General features: G+C 41.7%; 1 protein-coding gene across 1 annotated transcript; it reads right to left on the bottom strand.

Moving 5' to 3' along the window:
- Positions 1-350: 350 nt before the first annotated feature.
- DRC8 (dynein regulatory complex subunit 8) lies at positions 351-16,935 on the bottom strand (the record flags this gene model as incomplete). Its single annotated transcript, XM_081998569.1, has 7 exons — positions 351-476; positions 1,497-1,563; positions 1,664-1,706; positions 3,563-3,642; positions 8,298-8,370; positions 15,881-15,965; positions 16,902-16,935. The coding sequence occupies 7 exons, from the start codon at positions 16,933-16,935 to the stop codon at positions 361-363; spliced, it is 498 nt and encodes a 165-aa protein (XP_081854695.1). The 3' UTR covers positions 351-360.
- Between the last annotated feature and the right edge of the window lie 1,660 nt (positions 16,936-18,595).

Genomic DNA, 18,595 nt, shown 5'->3' with positions numbered 1-18,595 from the left:
TCACTTACCTACTTATTACTCACTTTCACAGGTCTCATTTTCCATTAGTTTTTCAGAAGCAATTGTGAAGTCATTTCTTGACTCCATTAACATTATTTTTCCTGTTATTTTTCAAACCAAATTCCATGATTTCTTTTCCAGACTTTACACAGTATTTCTGTCATGAGCTCTTTTTCCAGGTGTGAATGTATTTCAATACATATACAGAACCCAAGGAAATATAGTTACACAGATTTTATTTTAATTATAAGCACAAGGTCACAAGCTGAGCTTTGTTACAATTTAAAATACGTATTTCAATTAACTGCTAAGCTACACTGCTGTTACCAAGAGGTATCTCAAACACTGAAGGGGAAGATCTCAAGTTTCATCTACTACCATCTTTGAAATGTAGTCTCTGTAGCGAACAGTATTTGTTTCTGGATCTAGAGCAGTGGAGAGCATGTCCTCCATTTCTTCCTGAGTAAAGGGCTCACCTGAAAGAGAGCAGAGAATAACATTTTGTCTTGACAAGTATACTTTCCAGGGCTGGCAAATGACACTGCTTTTCCCTTGCAAGGATCTCCTTTTGGTCCTCACACACAGGAGAAAAGAAGCAATACTAAGGATCCGATTCCTTCACATTTGCCAATAGAAGTTCTGCACACCAAGTGAGCTGGTCTGAGGGAAAAGAGACAGAGGGTCTGTGTCTTCTGATCTCCTTTTAGTTCACAGACTCCAAAACAGCCTGCTCCCCTCTGCCACAGGGATTTCAAAACAACCATTTTTGTCAGAATTAGTTTTTCTAATGTGTATGTTAGAATTATTATCTCTCATTTGGCAATCCTTTCACTTGTATTTACATCACAAAAGGCTTCTTGTTTTTCTCTTTTAGGAGCTTCAAAGCTGATGATGGCCTGCTGCATCCCTCTTTCAGAACAAGGTCCCCATCTGAGGATAGGTCTTGCGTAAAGCCTGCACATCATTTTGTACTTGAGGCAGGCAGGCACGAGTCAGCCATGCAAGAAAAGCAGGCTCTTCAAGGGATATTGAAGATTACATGATAGACAACTTAAATCTGAAGTCTTTGAATCTCATTCTTTGTGTATGGCACTAGAAATAAGGTCAAGATAATGTAGGAATGAATGAGCACTGAAATTACCTGAAACATCTGGAAATCTAAACTAAAATTTTACAGGACAGAAAAAGACGCATATCCTTAGGAAGCACAGAGATGTGCACAGAATCGTAAAATATCCACACAAGATTGAATTATGACTCTTAATAATAATAATCTCTATCTTTTAATGTCTGCAAGCAAGCAGATAAATGCTTTTCCCTGCATTATTCACCAGTGAAATGTTCTAGTCTGCAGCCACTCATCAAGCCAACAGTACTGTTTGAAGACAATGTATCTACTCTTGCAAGTTTTGGCATGCAGGATGAAGACCTCAAGGTGCCATATACACATGTAATGTTTATTTACTTAAACACTGATATTACAATAATCATGTTACCTTCTGCAGTCAAATATTTTACCAGATCCTCCTTAGTAATATATCCACATTTATTCTCATCCAAAGCCTTTAAAGAAAAAGAATAAAACTTGTGGTTTTAACCGTATTGAATCAAGAAACAGCAACTTCTTTCCAGCAATTAGGTACTAGAATATTTAGTTACAGACCTCAAATGCATGTAGAAGAACATCTTCTGGAATAGGCCGGTAGCTGAAACCATTGAATCAGAAAAGTTAAGTCACTGTTTGCCAGGCTGCTGTACTATTCTGAAAGAATAAAATATGAGTACTAAAGGAAAGGGAAAACTTATTTTCTATGAGAATTTACCAAGTTGGTCATCAAACATTTAATTCGAGATTGACTTTTTGGAACTGTCCGTATCTTTACCTCTTATGTCTTTCATTGGATTCCTGTTTCATTTTGCTTCTGCTAAGGAGCCAGATGAATGGTTTCTGCATGTCTGGGCTGGCTCAGTGGGTTAGTAGGAATCAATAATAGCTGAATCATTCCACGTAGCCAATGCACCGAACAGGAGATGGCCAAACCAAGAATGCAAAGTTTTGTCCAGGTACACTGGTAGCTAGGCAACAGATCACCTACTGGGACTTAAGACAGTCTAATGAGCTGATGATGAGCAAAGGAGGCTGGTAGCTATAAAAGAAAAGGTCTGTCACTAACAATTTCAGAGAGACGGGAAAACTGGGCACGTGCGTGCATGCATATGTGTGCCTGATTTCAGAGCTGGAAAGGAAACCCTGCATGCAATGGAGACCCTCCACATCCCAGCAGACTCTCACCAACCCCCAAGAGGACACATTGAAGCCAGGGAGGTTCTAACTGCTTGATTGTTACGTCCAGACCCGCCTCGCTCTTTTACTATCTAAAAATCAAATATGCTAAGAAGAGGCCTTGTTTTTTGTGATCCAAATCTCATGTGCCCTTGGATAAGTGAACTATGGACATAGTGCTCCAAAAGATAAAGTGGGTCTTGACAAGCCTGCACTAGCCTGGGGAGAGTGTGTGGGGTTTGGGTTTTTTGTGTGTGTGTGTATGTTTGTGTGGAGGGGGTGTGGAGGAAGAAAAGAGAGCCCAGAGCAGCAAGGTATCATTTTGTAAAAGTGTGAACATCGGTGCGGAGCCAGAAATGTGCCACAATGCCAGAGAAGGCAAAGGTGCAGGAACACGGGAAGACAATGCACCTGTGCCAGCACACCGGGACCCAAACACTGCTGGCTGGTCCGTGTCCAGGCATGGGCACAAAGACTCTAAAACACGGCCCCAAGATGGACCCCACTGCCTCTGGATGCTGTGAGACAGTTTTGGGAAACCCTATAGCTATTTATTTCATGTGTAGAACACCCTTCTACCAAAGGCCCTCTGTGAGCAAAATACCTTCTCAGTATTGGACAAGACTGAGTCTCCCAAAACCCTTGGCTACCATCTTTAAAAAGAAAGAGAAATTTCCTGTACGTAAACTTGCTTTCAGTGCAAAATATAAAAAGTTCCTGTGTACATGCAAAGATTTCAATGTACCTTTAAATAATGAACCGTGGTTTTGTTCTAGACTTTTAGATCAGCAGTCTTTTAGAGTGCTAGTTGTCTACAGTCAACTGTTACCTGGCAGTCACTTTGAGACATCAATATGAAGCCAATTTATATAACTTATTAAAAATACACTGTAACAGACTGTGCTTCTCAATATCTGTAACTCATATGTTCAGAGAAAGTAATGGTTATGACCTTAGTTTGCATATAAAATATTTCAGAGATGCACAAAACATGTTGAATAGCAAGTTACTTCTGATTCACATTACAAATACAAAAGCTACACATTATCACAATTCATGATTATAAGCTGTTATTATTTATATCATCTGTACAACTTAATTTTATGTAGATGAAGTAATTTTGAAACAAAATCTATCAAGCTAATGTAAACTGAGTTTAAATAACAAAAAAATCTGTACTCCTTCCAGTTCTGTAAAATGACTGTAGATATATTTATTCAGAATCAGCCCTGTCAATCTGGAATAAACTACAGACATAGAAAATCCACTTTCCATTACCTTCTGTCAAGTAGTACTTTTGTCATCATTGGAAGAAATTTTTCCAGATGAATGTATCCGGTCGGTTCTTCTTCTTCTACCTAAAAATAAAACTTAAGTATGGCAGGTTATATGACTCATTAGCAAACTAATACGAAAAGCAGAAAATTGGGGTGGTTGCTGCATTAAAATTACAGAGTTAGACTTTGAATATTTTTATCAGGTTTTTAATATCACATGGCACCATAACATCTGAGTGAAATGCTTGTGATCAAATAGAGAGAAATTAGAGGAAGAAATAATCTCCCAGGCAAAACACAGGCCTGCTATTATAGATGCTTTCAGCAACTCAATATTGCCCTCTTGTGCTTAGAAACCATTCATGCAAAGGAACTGGATGCCTGGTAACTGATCCTATCTTCCACAATAACTCAGAGGAGGTTTAAACATTCAGACTGCGTTCATAATAGCAAAGTCTATCAGGACCTGCAACATCCCCAAGCAGTGTAACGTGACGACCCGTAACAGCAAACCATTAGCACGTTCCCTGGCATGATTTTGGCTTGTGCCACCTAACGTTCCCCCCAGCAGTCGCCAGGCCTGGCTAGGACCTTAGGGACTGTTCTCCAGAAGGCTGCTTCGTGCAGCCACTCCGCATAAAACATTTACCAGGGTAGTCATGAGCTGCTCTGTGCCAGCTGGCTTCAACACCCAAGGATGTTTCTGGGCATATTTAATGTGCTAGTTTGGACATAGCCCCAGTCTAGTACACCTCAAGGATGGAATTTGTTGCCTCCACAAGTTTCATAGCCAGAGAGTTGTCAGGGGAAGGACCAGAGAGGCAGGCTGACTGAGTCAGGGCAGTCTAAAACAGCCATAAGGCAGCCCATAAAATGCTACACAAAGAATAGATTCCCTCTGCCTCCCAAATAAGTTAACAGTTTAGTCCTGAAACATCAGGGACTCCCAACAGCATTCCCACTGCATTCCTATACTTCCACAGGAGATGGGCAATGTGGTAAAAACTGATCCCTATCATCCTGGTGCATCCCTTCTCTGAAAATTTCAAGTTTTACTCCCAAAAGGAGCCCTCTTAATAGAGCTAGCCTGTTCCTGTCTGTGCTGAAACTGGATGCATGCCTTGTGGTCTCATATGGTGGCAGCGACACCTTGCTAGGCTCTCCACAGACACAGCTCAGATTGAAAGAAGACTCCAACAGGCACTGATCTGAAATCTCCTAACTGAGGAAAAGATGAAGTAAGAAATCTTCCTCTTGGGAGCTGCGTCAGAGCTGGTGGTGATGTCTGAAATTGCTTAAATTGAGAGCTGCAACTGCTGCTGCATGCTCTTTTGCAGTGCTCTTGAAGGGTTTCGGTTGCTAAAAGCAGGCAGCCAGCACCCCTTGCTGCTTTAGAGTGGAAATTGGCTTGAAAAAGCACTTTTTCCCTTCTGTTTGGTGAGGCTAGAGGAAGGGATCTTTAGCAAGGAAATGAAGCTGTTGCATGCTTCATGCTAAATCAGATGGTACCTTTTACCACTACAGAATCATTTGGTTTACTGCTTGATTGATTGAAAAGATGTAACAAAATACCTGGCAAAACTTAACTTCTTCCCAGTGATATAACAGTAAATACACTGAACTGTTCCATGCATTACAAATATTGAGATGGATAAGTACACAGATGTTTTAGGGAACATCTGTGCTTCAACTAGTATTAGGTCAGAAGTCCACAGAGACAGAAAAAGAAATATGGTAACTATTTATTGGTAATAGATAGATGTGTCTTATATGAAGCAGAACAACCAAAAGCAAGGACCCAAAACATCCACAAAGATGGTAAGTTATACAAACCATGTTTAAGAGCCAAAAAACATTAGATCTGTTCATCTAAACAGTTGAAGGTCATCCTAATTTTCATACCAGAAGAACTCACCAGCAATGACCACTTCAGTACTCAACAAATACCTGTGAAAGTGTCAGCTCTTGCTGACAAATATCATCCAGATTGGCCTCTTTTTGTTAGTGGGCTATTTGTATTTTGCCTTCAGAAAGCAGTCTGTGGAAGAAATGTGTCCTTCCTGACTATGGACCTAGTCCTGGGAGGTCATAAGCAGCCTCAGCTTCTTCTGACCATCTTCCACTTCAGTGGCTCTACAGGCCCAGCAATATCTTGAACTGTTAAAATTAATCCTATCTCTAACATTGGATAGATATGTGAATAAATTGAATATATCAACGTCATCTAAGTCAGTACGTATTCAGATTTGCAGGTGTATGTATCCTCATGCTCACTCCTGTTCTATACCTCATTTCCCATTGATATTTTCCTTTTTCTGTAATTCCTCCTCTTTTCACAGTGGCTGTGACAGTAACAGTATTTGCTTGTTCAAACTCAGTGAGTTTTGCTCTATTTCTTTCCTATGGCTACATCCACAGCTCCCATAACAACTGTATTGTAGCACCTATTATGTTTCATATCTTTACTCTCATAGCCATACTTTTATCGACCACGTAACATTTAGGAACTTGAGTCACAAAAAAACAAAACCGTCTTCCAGAGTTATCCAGGACATCTGTGGCAGAGCAGTGCACTGAACCTGCGATTTCAAACACCAGGCATTGTAGTAATCTTTGGATTAGCTTTCACCATCTCTAGACTTATCATTTAATCTCAACTTTGTAAGTAGGCCTAAAGATATGATATTAAGTACAGCATTTAGCATAAGGCAATATAGGAAACAGTATATGATAATTTTTAGAGATAAAACAATTAAATGAATGCTGATTTGGCAGATATGAATAGTTTGAGGGCAACATATGCTAGTTTAGCTATAATAAGGCTAATATGAAGATAAGATGATTGAGAGACACAAGTAGTAAGAAACAGAAATTAATCAGAGCTTACAATGGGCAAAAATACTGGAGAAATAGCTTGGTTACAAAGTGGTCAACAGAGACAATTTTTACTTTATCTAGATTAAGGTAAAATGGTATTACCATAGTCAATGATAATGGTATCTTACATCAGTTAAGATATATTTGTGATTAACACAATATATTAAGGGTTCTACAAGAAGACAGTGTTCTTCTGGTACTAAATCTACACTAAGGTTTCATTTACAGGCACCATGAAACCTTTTTGAAATTTAACTTCCAGTTCAGTATTCTTTAAGGTTAACCATTACTGTTGAATGTATTCTTTCGTCTTGCAATATTTGTACTTTAATTTAACATCCTTACAATCAACAATTGCATACATGTTATACTGTTGTATCTTCCACCTCATAGCTGCATTGCATTGTATTTTGTTATGTATTACTTACCTCAATTTTCAGTAATGCTGAACATTGAAAAAAAGATAGGAAGTCCAATCTCTTTGGGATGGGTAGGCAGGCCTTAATCTCTCCTGGTTCCCCTGAACTCAGGGGGGAGGGTCAAATCATCCCCTTCCTTTTCTCAATTCTGTATCTTGAGGGAGTTGTACTGTTAATTTGCTGCAAACAAAAATCTCTGTGGACCACTAAAAACACCATCTATATTAACCACTGTAATTTCTCCTTCCATTTTGTCTTGTTTGTCAGTGGAAGCTGGGACAATCTGGCACTGAGAGTACAGAGCAGACAGATTGCAGTATCATGTTAAAAGTTCTTTCTCCTGTGATGGTTCTTTGCATTTCCTCATCTGAAACAGCTGCTTTATTTTCACAAGACTTAGCACAAGATTTCTCACACTAAATTCTGATCTACAAGAGACCAGACAAGCCTACTGAGGCGAGACTACTACTGCAACCATCCAAATTTTTGTTGGGGACAGGAAGAAGAGAGAGATCAATTCCCAGTATCCTGACGTATACATGAAAAAGAGAAAAATCCTTCCCTCACCTCTCAGTCCCAGCATTTTCCATTCCTTAAGGAAGCCTATCTTGCAAAAAGAATGTGAAGTCTTTTTCCCACTTCTTTGTCCCATTTATTAACCATACCCTGCCAAGATACCAGTACACCATCTTTTCTATTGCAAGCACAAGGTAAGGAGACAAAAATTAGTGTAGGAAAAAACTGGGGAGAAATTGGACTGAAGTTCCTTACCCCTGCATATCACTGGGAGAACGGGAGGACTGCTAGGTCTTGCGAGGTTTCATGTCTGAATTCTGACTTACAGGCTTAAGTAACCAAATAAGAAAAGATTACTGATCTATAACTCAGAAATCTCAAGACTGGGAGAGACCTCAGGAAGGACAGAACGTTGTGAGGTCTGGCTATAAGATAGCAATAACAGGACCCAGTGAAAAAAATAGTGTATTTTTGGAATTTGATGTATAATTTTAATACCTGCTCAAGAACTAATTTTTATTACCTCATCATCCAGTGTGTGCCCCTGCCTTGTCCAGAAGACTAATATGGTTAGTGTTTGGATATCCTAATCTGACTGAGGTTTAGGACATTCTTTTTCATCAGCCAAAAACAATTTTTCCTCCATTTTCTATAAACATCCCTTCACCCTTCACCTTGGCACAGTGTCACAGTGACCTTCTGGGGTAAGAGTCAAAGACTCCTCATTTTAACCCATCAACATTACTTCATCAGCCTAAAGGCTTGCTTCAGGGCAACCTGAGAGACAGCCTGCCTGCCTGCATCACTTCCATGACACTTCCAACCTCTGGGAAAAGAGATTAAGTTTCCCACACAGCAAGGCAGAAGATCCAAAGTTGTACAAGTTTAAGATAGAAAAAAAATACAAAAGATCTAACCATTTACCTTTGCAAGCAGTTCATGTAGTTCTGCCTCAGTTGGGAAGCAACCTAGTGACCTGACAATGGAACCAATCTCTCTGAAAGAAAAAGAAAAAGAAAAAGAAAAAGAAAAAGAAAAAGAAAAAGAAAAAGAAAAAGAAAAAGAAAAAGAAAAAGAAAAAGAAAAAGAAAAAGAAAAAGAAAAAGAAAAAGAAAAAGAAAAAGAAAAAGAAAAAAAGAGAAAAAGAAAAAGGAAAAAGAGAAAAAGAAAAAGAAAAAAGAAAAAGAAAAAGAAAAAGAAAAAGAAAAAGAAAAAGAAAAAGAAAAAGAAAAAGAAAAAGAAAAAGAAAAAGAAAAAGAAAAAGAAAAAGAAAAAGAAAAAGAAAAAGAAAAAGAAAAAGAAAAAGAAAAAGAAAAGAAAAAGAAAGAGAAGAGAAAGCGAAGCGAAGCAAAGGAAGGAAGGAAGGAAGGAAGGAGGAAAGGAAGAAAGGAAGAAAGGAAGAAAGGAAGAAAGGAAGAAAGGAAGAAAGGAAGAAAGAGAGAGAGAAAGAGAGAAAGAAAGAGCGAGAAAGAAAGAGCGAGAGAGAAAGAGAAAGAGAGAGAAAGAGAGCGAGAGAGAAAGAGCAAGAGAGAAAGAGCAAGAGCGAGAGAAAGAGCGAGAGAGCAAGAGCAAGAGAAAGAACGAGAGAGAAAGAGCGAGAGAGAAAGAGAAAGAGCGAGAGAGCGAAAGAAAAAGGAAGGAAGGAAGGAAGGAAGGAAGGAAGGAAGGAAGGAAGGAAGGAAGGAAGGAAGGAAGGAAGGAAGGAAGGAAGGAAGGAAGGAAGGAAGGAAGGAAGGAAGGAAGGAAGGAAGGAAGGAAGGAAGGAAGGAAGGAAGGAAGGAAGGAAGGAAGGAAGGAAGGAAGGAAGGAAGGAAGGAAGGAAGGAAGGAAGGAAGGAAGGAAGGAAGGAAGGAAGGAAGATCTTTGTCAGTAAATCTGCAATACAAGAATGTTTGTGGAGAAACCAGATACCAATTCAGAGCTTGCATACAGGACTGGAAGAGTATACTTGTTCTTGTGACTTTCCCCCAAAATTCTTCTTTACCATTGTGTTGCAGTGTACTGTGTGCAGGTTACTTTTCAACTGCTGTCCTCAAATTGTTAAGCTTAATTACAGTAAAGTCCACATTTATATAGTTAATAAAACACTTGGAAACCTACTGAGATGAAAGGTAACAAATAAAATATATCTTTACATTAAATGTTATAAAGATACAAATTCTAACTGCAGTAAAAAACTATTACAAAAGGTTATAAAAGCCCCTCTATGCCCCTGCTGTGCTCTGAAAGAGTCAAACAGACCAACACAGTTGCTTATCACCACCCTGTTTATGCTGCAAATTATATTCATAGCTTGCATTTACTGCTGAACCTGGTGCAGTTGTTCTGAGGCTCTAAATAAAATTCTGACCAAATTGGCAATGCCTCAAAAAAGTTTAAGATTAACAACATCACAGACTAGAAACAAAACTACTGTAAAACTGTAAAAAAGTGTACTAATGAGACTTGCAATATGATTGAAAACAAAATAACAGAAGCATCAATATTGCTTGTGATTTTCAGTCCAATTCTACACCACAGAAAATCAATCACATTTTAATAAGTATCCACAGTGCTGGTGGTTCCCATGACTCAAACCTCTGTCGTTTCTTCATCTTCACCAGTACATTTGGTGGAAAAATTAGATAGCCTAATAACAATGGTAGATACGAGAAGCAATGACCTTTGTAGAATTGTCCTACAATAGTAAAGCCTCAAATGTGGCACACCAAGCACACATAATTAGACAGGTCAGTCTTTGGCCTCCTCAGACAGATCCCGAGGAGCTCCCATTCTGATTGAAAACATGTGAGAAGCACTACAATAGAGAAAGGAGAGGAAAAGGCTGGCTGCACAAAATAGTTACAAAACCCAATCCCACACATACAGTTGTTACGAAATGAAGCCATCTGCTCAGATGACTCAATGAAACCTTGCGCCCCCATGGACGTGAATGGAAGTTTGGCCACTGGCCTCAGTGAGGTCAGACATTTAGTCCTATTTTTATAATCCTTGGCCATGCATCCTATTTCTAATACGGATATACTGTATCTGATGCTCTCACTCCTGCCACTCCCTTGTCTTTTCCAGCTAAAACATACTTGTAAATATTCTCTGCCACCCCCAGAGAAACTCCCAACCCAAATCATGCCTCCCTGCTGTCCCACACTATTTCTACTCTTACAGACTGACAGAGATGGGAAGGTTGCCATCATCTCCTGCCTCACCTCACACTCAGCAAAACTGTGATGTGACTAAGGTAAGCCAGGCCCTGAAAGAGTTTGCAAAATCTGGCGTTGCTGGCTGCTGTTTCCGACAATCTGTGCGTGTGCCAGCATGAGGATGTTGTTTGAAGGGTCTGTGGTCAAAAAAGTCATGTCACATTTGGTAATAACATGGAGTTCAAAGGACCCAGATAGGAAACTGTATTTTCCTCCCTCCTAGTCGCTTCCTCTCACTTAGTTCAGCAGCTGCAGCTTCTGCTGTGTAGTTTCTAGCATAAAGAAATGATGGTTAAAATGAGTTTCTGTTCATGCAGATTTTGTAACACAAACGCAATACAATTTTGGGCCATAGTTTTCACCCTACATATATCACTTTCAATGACAAGATTTGCAAAATCATGAAAGCCCTTGACTCAGGGTGTGTTGTAAGCAGCATGAAACAATACCATCTTCCGCATGCTTCATTTCTTACTAACTTGTATTTGCATTAGGAGTCGTGCAATACCGATGCTGGCCTCTCAAGCCAGGGTAATTTTCCATATTCTTCACAGGAATCTGATATTTCAGGCACTAACATTCATATGTCTACAACAGTGGTTAAGAATTGTGCTGTACTGCCACCTTCTGATATAAGATACTCAGCCATTAATAATCCCATTACTGGGATACAGCCCTGCAATATGAAACCTAGGAATAATTAGGCAATAAATTGTTGTTCATTGTCAGTAACCGTACCATGATAAACATTAATGTGAAATTGTGCATTTACTATGTCAAATAGACTTTTGAATGTCCCTTCTTACATGTTATGACTTACTGTCTGAATTAATAATTTTTTTAAAAATTTGTATCATTTCATTGTTCTAACATTTTCTCAAGCTCTATATCCATTATACAATAGAGTGAGGAGCATAGCAAATTCTACAGCTGTTTAGCCAGGACTGCAGATGTAAATGACAAACAAATAAGCAACTGGTGTGTCACGGTGCAGTGAGGGCTAGGGGGTCCCCAGGGCTGGGGGGTGGTAGTGGCAGGGGCTCCCAATGACAGGTGCCAGGGCAGGGCAGGGCAGCCAGGGTCTGTCCCACCGCTGAGCCGGGAGCAGGGCAGCCAGGGCACCAGGGCAGTCCTAGCCCTGGGCATCAGGCACCTCCCTGGGGATGGGCCAAGAGGCTTAAGTGAGCACTCTTCCCAAAGAGCCCTATGGGTGAGGGAACAGCAACTGTACCGAATTTGGAGACATACCCTGAAATTTCCCTGTAATTGAAAAATCATGTCACTTCTATGAAGTACCCATAATTTCTTAAATTTAGAGGCGCTAGTAAGCATGCATTGCTAAAACCATCACATAAAGTTTAAAATTAAAAAAATTAAAACTATTAAAAAAAGAGTTACAAAACCAACACATCGAGGAAGAGAATTCTGCCTCTCTGCTCCACTCTGGTGAGACCCCACCTGGAGTCCTGTGTCCAGCTCTGGAGCCCTCCGCACAGGAAAGACATGGACCTGTTGGAGCAGGTCCAGAGGAAAGCCACAAAAATGATCAGAGGGATGGAACAGCTCTCCTATGAGGACAGGCTGAGAGAGTTGGGGTTGTTCAGCCTGGAGAAGAGAAGGCTCCGGGGAGACCTTACTGCAGCCTTCCAGTACCTAAAGGGGGCTTATAAGAAAGATGGGGACAGACTTTTTAGCAGGTCTGTTATAATAAGACAGGGGTAACAGTTTTAGACTAAAAGAGACCAGAGATAAGTATATTTAAGTATATTTAGACTAGAGAAAAGGAAGAAACTTTTCATAATGAGGGTGGTGAAACACTGGAACGAGTTGCCCAGAGAGGTGGTAGATGTTCTATCCCTGGAAACATTCAAGGTCAGGTTGGACGGGGCTCTGAGCAACCTGATCTAGTTGAAGATGTCCCTGCTCATTGCAGGGGGGTTGGACTAGATGGCTTTTAAAGGTCCTTCACATTCCTCACAAAGCCAAATTGGAAAACATCTTTAAATGTTCCAAACATCTTTTCTACATTATAAAACAAAGACAAGAGAGAGGCAAAATATTTAGAGAATCACAGAATGGTTTGGGTTGGAAGGGACCTTAAAGATCACCTAGTTCCAACCCTCCTGCCATGGGCAGGGACACCTTCCGCTAGACCAGGTTGCTCAAAGCCCCATCCAACCTGGTCTTGAACACTTTCAGGGAGGGGGCATCCATAACTTCTCTAGGCAACCTGCCTCACAACTCACTCTGGACTCACTCCAAGAGGCCCATGTCCTTCTTACGCTGGGGGCCCCAGAGCTGGACACAGTACTCCAGGTGGGGTCTCACCAGAGCAGAGTAGAGGGGCAAAATCACCTCCCTCGACCTGCTGGCCATGCTTCTTTTGAAGCAGCCCAGGATGTGGTTGGTCTTCTGGGCTGCAACCGTACATTGCTGACTTATGTTGAGCTTCTCATCAACCAACACCCGCAAGTCCTTCTCCTCAGGACTGCTCTCAATCCATTCGCAGGACCTTGCACTTGGCCTTGTTGGACTTCATATGTTTGCACAGGCCCACGTCTCAAAGCCTGTCAAGGTCCCTCTGGATGGCAACCCTTCCCTCCAGCGTGTTGACCGCACCACTCAGCTTGGTGTCATCAGCAAACTTGTTGAGGGTGCACTTGATCCCACTGTCCATGTCACCAATAAAGATGTTAAACAGTGCTGTTCCCAATACCAAACCCTGAGGAATACCACTTGTCACTGGTCTCCACTTGGACATCAAGCTGTTGGAACTCTTTGAGTGTGACCATCCAGCCAATTCCTTATTCACCAAGTGATCCACCTGTCAAATCCATGTCTCTCCTATTTAGAAAGCAGGATGTCATGCAGGACAGTGTCAAATGCTTTGCACAAGTCCAGGTAGATGATGTTAGTCGCTCTTCCCTTATTCACCAATGCTGTAATCCCATCATAGAAGGCCACCAAATGTCAGGCATCATTTGCCCTTAGTGAAGCCATGTTGGCTGTCACCAATCACCTCTTTATTTTCCATGAGCCTAAGCATACTTTCCAGGATCTGCTCCATGATCCTGTCAGGCACAGAGGTGAGACTGACTGCCCTGTAGTTCTACAGGTCTTCCTTTTTTCCCTTTTTAAAAATGGGGGTTATGTTTCCCCTTTTCCAGTCAGTGGGAACTTCACTGGACTGCCACGACTTCTCAAACATGACGGATAGTGGCTTAGCAACTTCGTCTGCCAGTTCCCTCAGGACCCACAGATGCATCTTATCAGGTCCCATGGACTTGCACACCTTCAGGTTCCCTAGATGGTCTCAAATCTGATCTTATCCTACAGTGTGCGGTTCTTCATTCCCCCAGTCCCTGCCTTTGCCTTCTGTGACTTGGGATATTGTGGCTTGAGCACTGGCCAGTGAAGACTGAGGCAAAAAATTCATTGAGTACCTCAGTCTTCTCTATATCCTGGGTATGCAGGTCTCCCGTTTCCTTCCAGAGAGGGCCCACATTCTCCCTAGTCTTCCTTTTATCACCAACGTACCTATAGAAGCCCTTGTTGCCCTTGACGTCCCTGGCCAAATTTAATTTTATCAGGGCTTCAGCTTTCATAACCTGATCCCTGGTGGCTTGGAGAATTTCTCTGTATTCCTCCCAGGCCACCTGTCCTTGTTTCCACCCTCTGTAGGCTTCCTTTTTGGTTTTGAGTTTGTCCAGGAGCTCCTTGTTCATCCATGCAGGCCTCCTAGAGTTTCTGCCTAACTTCCTCTTTGTTGGGATGCATCGCTCCTGAGCTTGGAGGAGGTGATCCTTGAGTATTAGCCAGCTTTCTTGGGCCCCTCTTCCCTCCAGGACTTTATCCCATGGTACTCTACCATGCAGATCCCTGAAGAGGCCAAAGTCTGCTCTCCTGAAGTCCAGGGTAGTAAGCCTTCTGTGTGCCCTCCTTGCTGCCCTAAGGATCTTGAACTCTACCATTTCATGATCACTGCATCCAAGGCTGCCCTTGAGCTTCACACTGCCCACCAGCCCTTCCTTGTTGGTGAGGTACCATGTCCAGCATAGCAACTCTCCTCATTGGCTCCTCTACCACTTGGAGAAGGAAGTTATCATCAATGCATTCCAGGAACCTCCCAGATTGCTTATGCCCTGTTGTGTTGTCCCTCCAACAGATATAAGGGTGGCTGAAGTCCCCCATGAGGACCAGGGCTTGTGAACATGAAGCTGCTCCTATCTGTCTATGGAAAGCCTCATCTGCTCAGTCTTCCTGATGGGGTAGCCTGTAGCAGACCCCCACTATAATGTCACTTGTCTCTGTCCTCCCTTTAATCCTGACTGATAAAACTCTTGGTCGGCTCCTCATCTATCCCCAGGCAGAGCTCCATGCACTCCAGCTGGTCACTGACATAGAGCGCGACACCCCCTCCTCAATGTCCCCTGCCTGGCCTTCCTAAAGAGCCTGTATCCTTCCATTCCAATGCTCCAGTCATAGGAGCCATCCCACCACGTCCCCGTGATCCAAATAAGATCATAGCCCTGCATCCTTCTCTCAAGCCAGTTTCAGTCTTCAATCACTGAACAATGCAAAATGTCTATTAAACAAGTATGCTGGTTTCAGCTGGGATAGAATTAATTTTCTTCCTGATAACTGGTATAGTGCTGTGGTTTGGATTTGGGATGAAAATAATGTTGATAACATACTGATGTTTGTAGTTTTTGCTAAGTAGTCAAGGATTGTTCCGCTTCTCATGCTGGCCTGCCACTGAGAAGGCAGGGGGTGTGCGGGACACTGGGAGGGGACACAGCCAGGACAGCTGACCCAAAGTGGCCAAAGAGATATTCCATATCATATGATGTCATGTTCGGCATATAAAGCTGGGGGGAAGAGAAAGGAAGGGAAGGATGTTTGGAGTGATGGCATCTGCCCTCCCAAGTAACCGTTAGGCGTGATGGAGCCCTGCTGAACACCTGCCTGCCAATAGGGAGTAGTGAATGAATTCCTTGTTTTGCTTTGCTTGTGTGTGCAGCTCTTGCTTTACCTATTAAACTGTCTGTATCTCAAACCATGAGTTTTCTCATTTTTACCCTTCCGATTCTCTCCCTCATCCCACCGGCGGGGGAGTGAGTGAGTGGCTGAGTGGTGCTTGGTTGCTGGCTGGGGTTAAACCACGACAACAAGCAAAGACATAATTGTCCAATCAGGGCCAAAAGGACTGTTTCAATTACATTTTCTGATAAAGCAGGGGAAGGTTTAGTGAGTTATTTATCGCTACACTATATCCTGTAATATTTCTGTGTGAAGGTATTTACAAACCTGACATCCACAGTTTTATTGCATTCATGGTCAAACACCTCAAAAGCTTCTACAATCTTTTTCTCAATTTCAGCTACTGCACCATCTGCAAAAAGAAACATAAGAAAAGAAAGAGAAACATTAATTGAGCTGCTGCAACCGATTTATTTCCAATTTGAGAATGGTGACAGCAGAAGCACCAAAACTGATAAAGGGGCAGACAGGAAAGGTACTTTGAAAAAGCAGAAGTTATTCTGAAAAAAACCCACTCTAAATGTAGAATCTGTCATTTCTATTACTAATGTGGCCTTGCTATGGCTCTGCAGCTACATCAAGTCAGGTGATAATGGTGTGTCTCAGCTGCGTCATCACCCAGCTGTCCAGGTGTGGAACCTGCTCAGAATGTGCTACAGCTCCTTCTGGACAATGAGCCTGAGCCCTTCCTGGACACCATGGTGTCAGTGGAAGGGGCAAGGTGAACCTGGACCGCAGTTTGCCCTGAGATGAGGCTGAGTCACTTCATCCAGGTTCCTGCATCCCAGGAAACCTAAGTGTTCTCATGTTCACTAAGTTAGCCATAATGTATGAAAAGCTGAGAACCAGGAACAGAGATGGCTAACATAAGTGCACAGTGAATGCCTCATGGTAAATAATTTAGTGTGACAGTTCGGAAAGGAAGACAATCTCAGCGAAGGGGAAGGAGCAACTTGCTGCATTTGCTTTTTACATCTCAATCTCAAAGAATGGGGAAAGAAGAACCACAGGTTATCACAGTTGTATCTCGTCTAAAGCCAGAAATTGCATTCTTGTGGTAAGGGAAATAAATTCTGAAGAGAAAAGTATAAATAGAGGAAGGGGTCCATCTCAAAAAAGAAGCTCCCTGGCAAGGAAACCAGGGTAAATAAAGAGTGAACTAGTTAGTCCATTTACCAATGTCATAGTTTGACTCCAAAAGACAGAATATAGGAAGCAAAGTGATATGGAGTTGACCTTTTGGTTCCTGTGGCTAAATACGGCCCCAAACTCCAGCTGGCAAACCAACTGTCAGGAGGCAGAATTTTGTGAGATAGCCGCATGGCCTCCACAGAGACACCACAGGTAAAATTTGAGTGACAGCCAGAACATGGCTGTCTCTTCTGTATTCTCAACATAATGATAAAAACATAACTCTTCTCTCTAACAACAGATTTATTTTCTTCTTTAAGCTCACCTGGTGTTAAAAGTATGTTGAGCAGCTCTGACGAGCACTAAACCACTGCGCATTGTTTCCACTGACGTAACAAATCCATACCTAGTTTCCTACAATACCAGTATTTTGGGAATCCCTCAGGCTGCAGTCTACAACCATTTTTGTCATTTGCTCTCTTGCCCTCATGACAGAAATGTTTGCTTTCTGGAAAAGGGTATCAGAACTGAATCTAGCTAAAAGATACATTAGCTTTGTGATCTCCCTAGTTTTGACTTGACCCATGAGCTTTTTCATTGTATTTTCTCCCCTTGTGCTGCTGAGGAAGGCAGAGGGTGGCTGGGTGGGTGTCTGGCAGCTGCCCAAGGTCAACCCAGCACAGGCTGCAAGCACCTCAGTATAGAAGTGGATTGACGCAGGTATAGAGAAGCTCTTTTTCATATAGAAGAGAGGTGCATCCCCTTATAAAGGTACAGGTGCCTGCTGCTTTCTGTCTATGCTTGGCACTGAACTCCCACACAGGATACGTAAAGAGAAGAGAGGTTAGAACATATCCTCTGTTCCTCTCTCTGACTACATATACAATGGATTGGAGATTGGAGCTCACTGAGGAAGAAGAGCCCTGTTCAGTTCCCAGATACAGAACAAGCTGTGGTTTTTTTCATAGCTTGACAATAATCCCTGCCTTTTATGTGCCTAAGCAGTACAAACCACATTTAATTCCTTTTCAAAAAGCATAGTTAAATCTAAATGAACCTGATTCCTTGTAGAAGAGGCCCTAAAGACTTACTCTCAAAACTACTAAATTTGATGGGAGTTTTTTCAGTGACTTCAACGAGTCCTGGATCCAGTCTCCAGTGCAGACTGTTGGAGTTTAGTTCTTGAGATCAGGCACTTCAATTGTACACTATGTCTTGCAGTGGAGAAATGCTGAAGGAATATTTATAGCTGTATATTCTTGGCTTGATGAGTGAGCCTTCTGTAGAAATAAAAATTAACCAGGGGAAGGCAGTGAAACATTTCCAGTACTGGAAATATGTAGCCATCCAGCCTTTTCAAGCTTTGCCTTCCATGAAAATAGTATACATTAATCTTATCTGTTTCAAGAGGACCCGCAAAGAAAGGTCCTGAAATGAAATGAACTTAATGATTTAATCTAGGTACCAGTAATCTATATTTCTTCCAAGAACTGAGAGGAAGTTGTGATTAAGAGACATATGCATGGAAGAAAATATAATATACTGTAGTCTTCTCAAAGAGTCTGTGTGAGATGAGTGAACACCTAATAAACTATTGCCTGAATCTCTTGTTGTCCCTCTAGGAATGAAAGCCAAAGATGTTCAATATAGTTCAGGATGGCAAAGCTAGTTTTCTGAAGACTTCTATGATTCACTCTAAACCTCTCTTTGGGAGGGAGAAAAAGATGGATTCGAGCTCTAAGATAAGTAATGGATAAAGGTTTAAAATGATCCCTTCAAGAAGGGCATCAAGAGATCAGACATGCAGTTAACTCAGCAGATGTGATGCTCTAATGTACTGAAATCTTTCTG

The sequence above is a fragment of the Phaethon aethereus genome (assembly GCF_964289735.1).
Source record: "Phaethon aethereus genome assembly, chromosome: 3".
Lineage (NCBI taxonomy): Eukaryota > Metazoa > Chordata > Aves > Phaethontiformes > Phaethontidae > Phaethon > Phaethon aethereus.
Note: the sequence above shows the minus strand (reverse complement) of the source record. Positions and strands in the feature narration are given on the sequence as shown.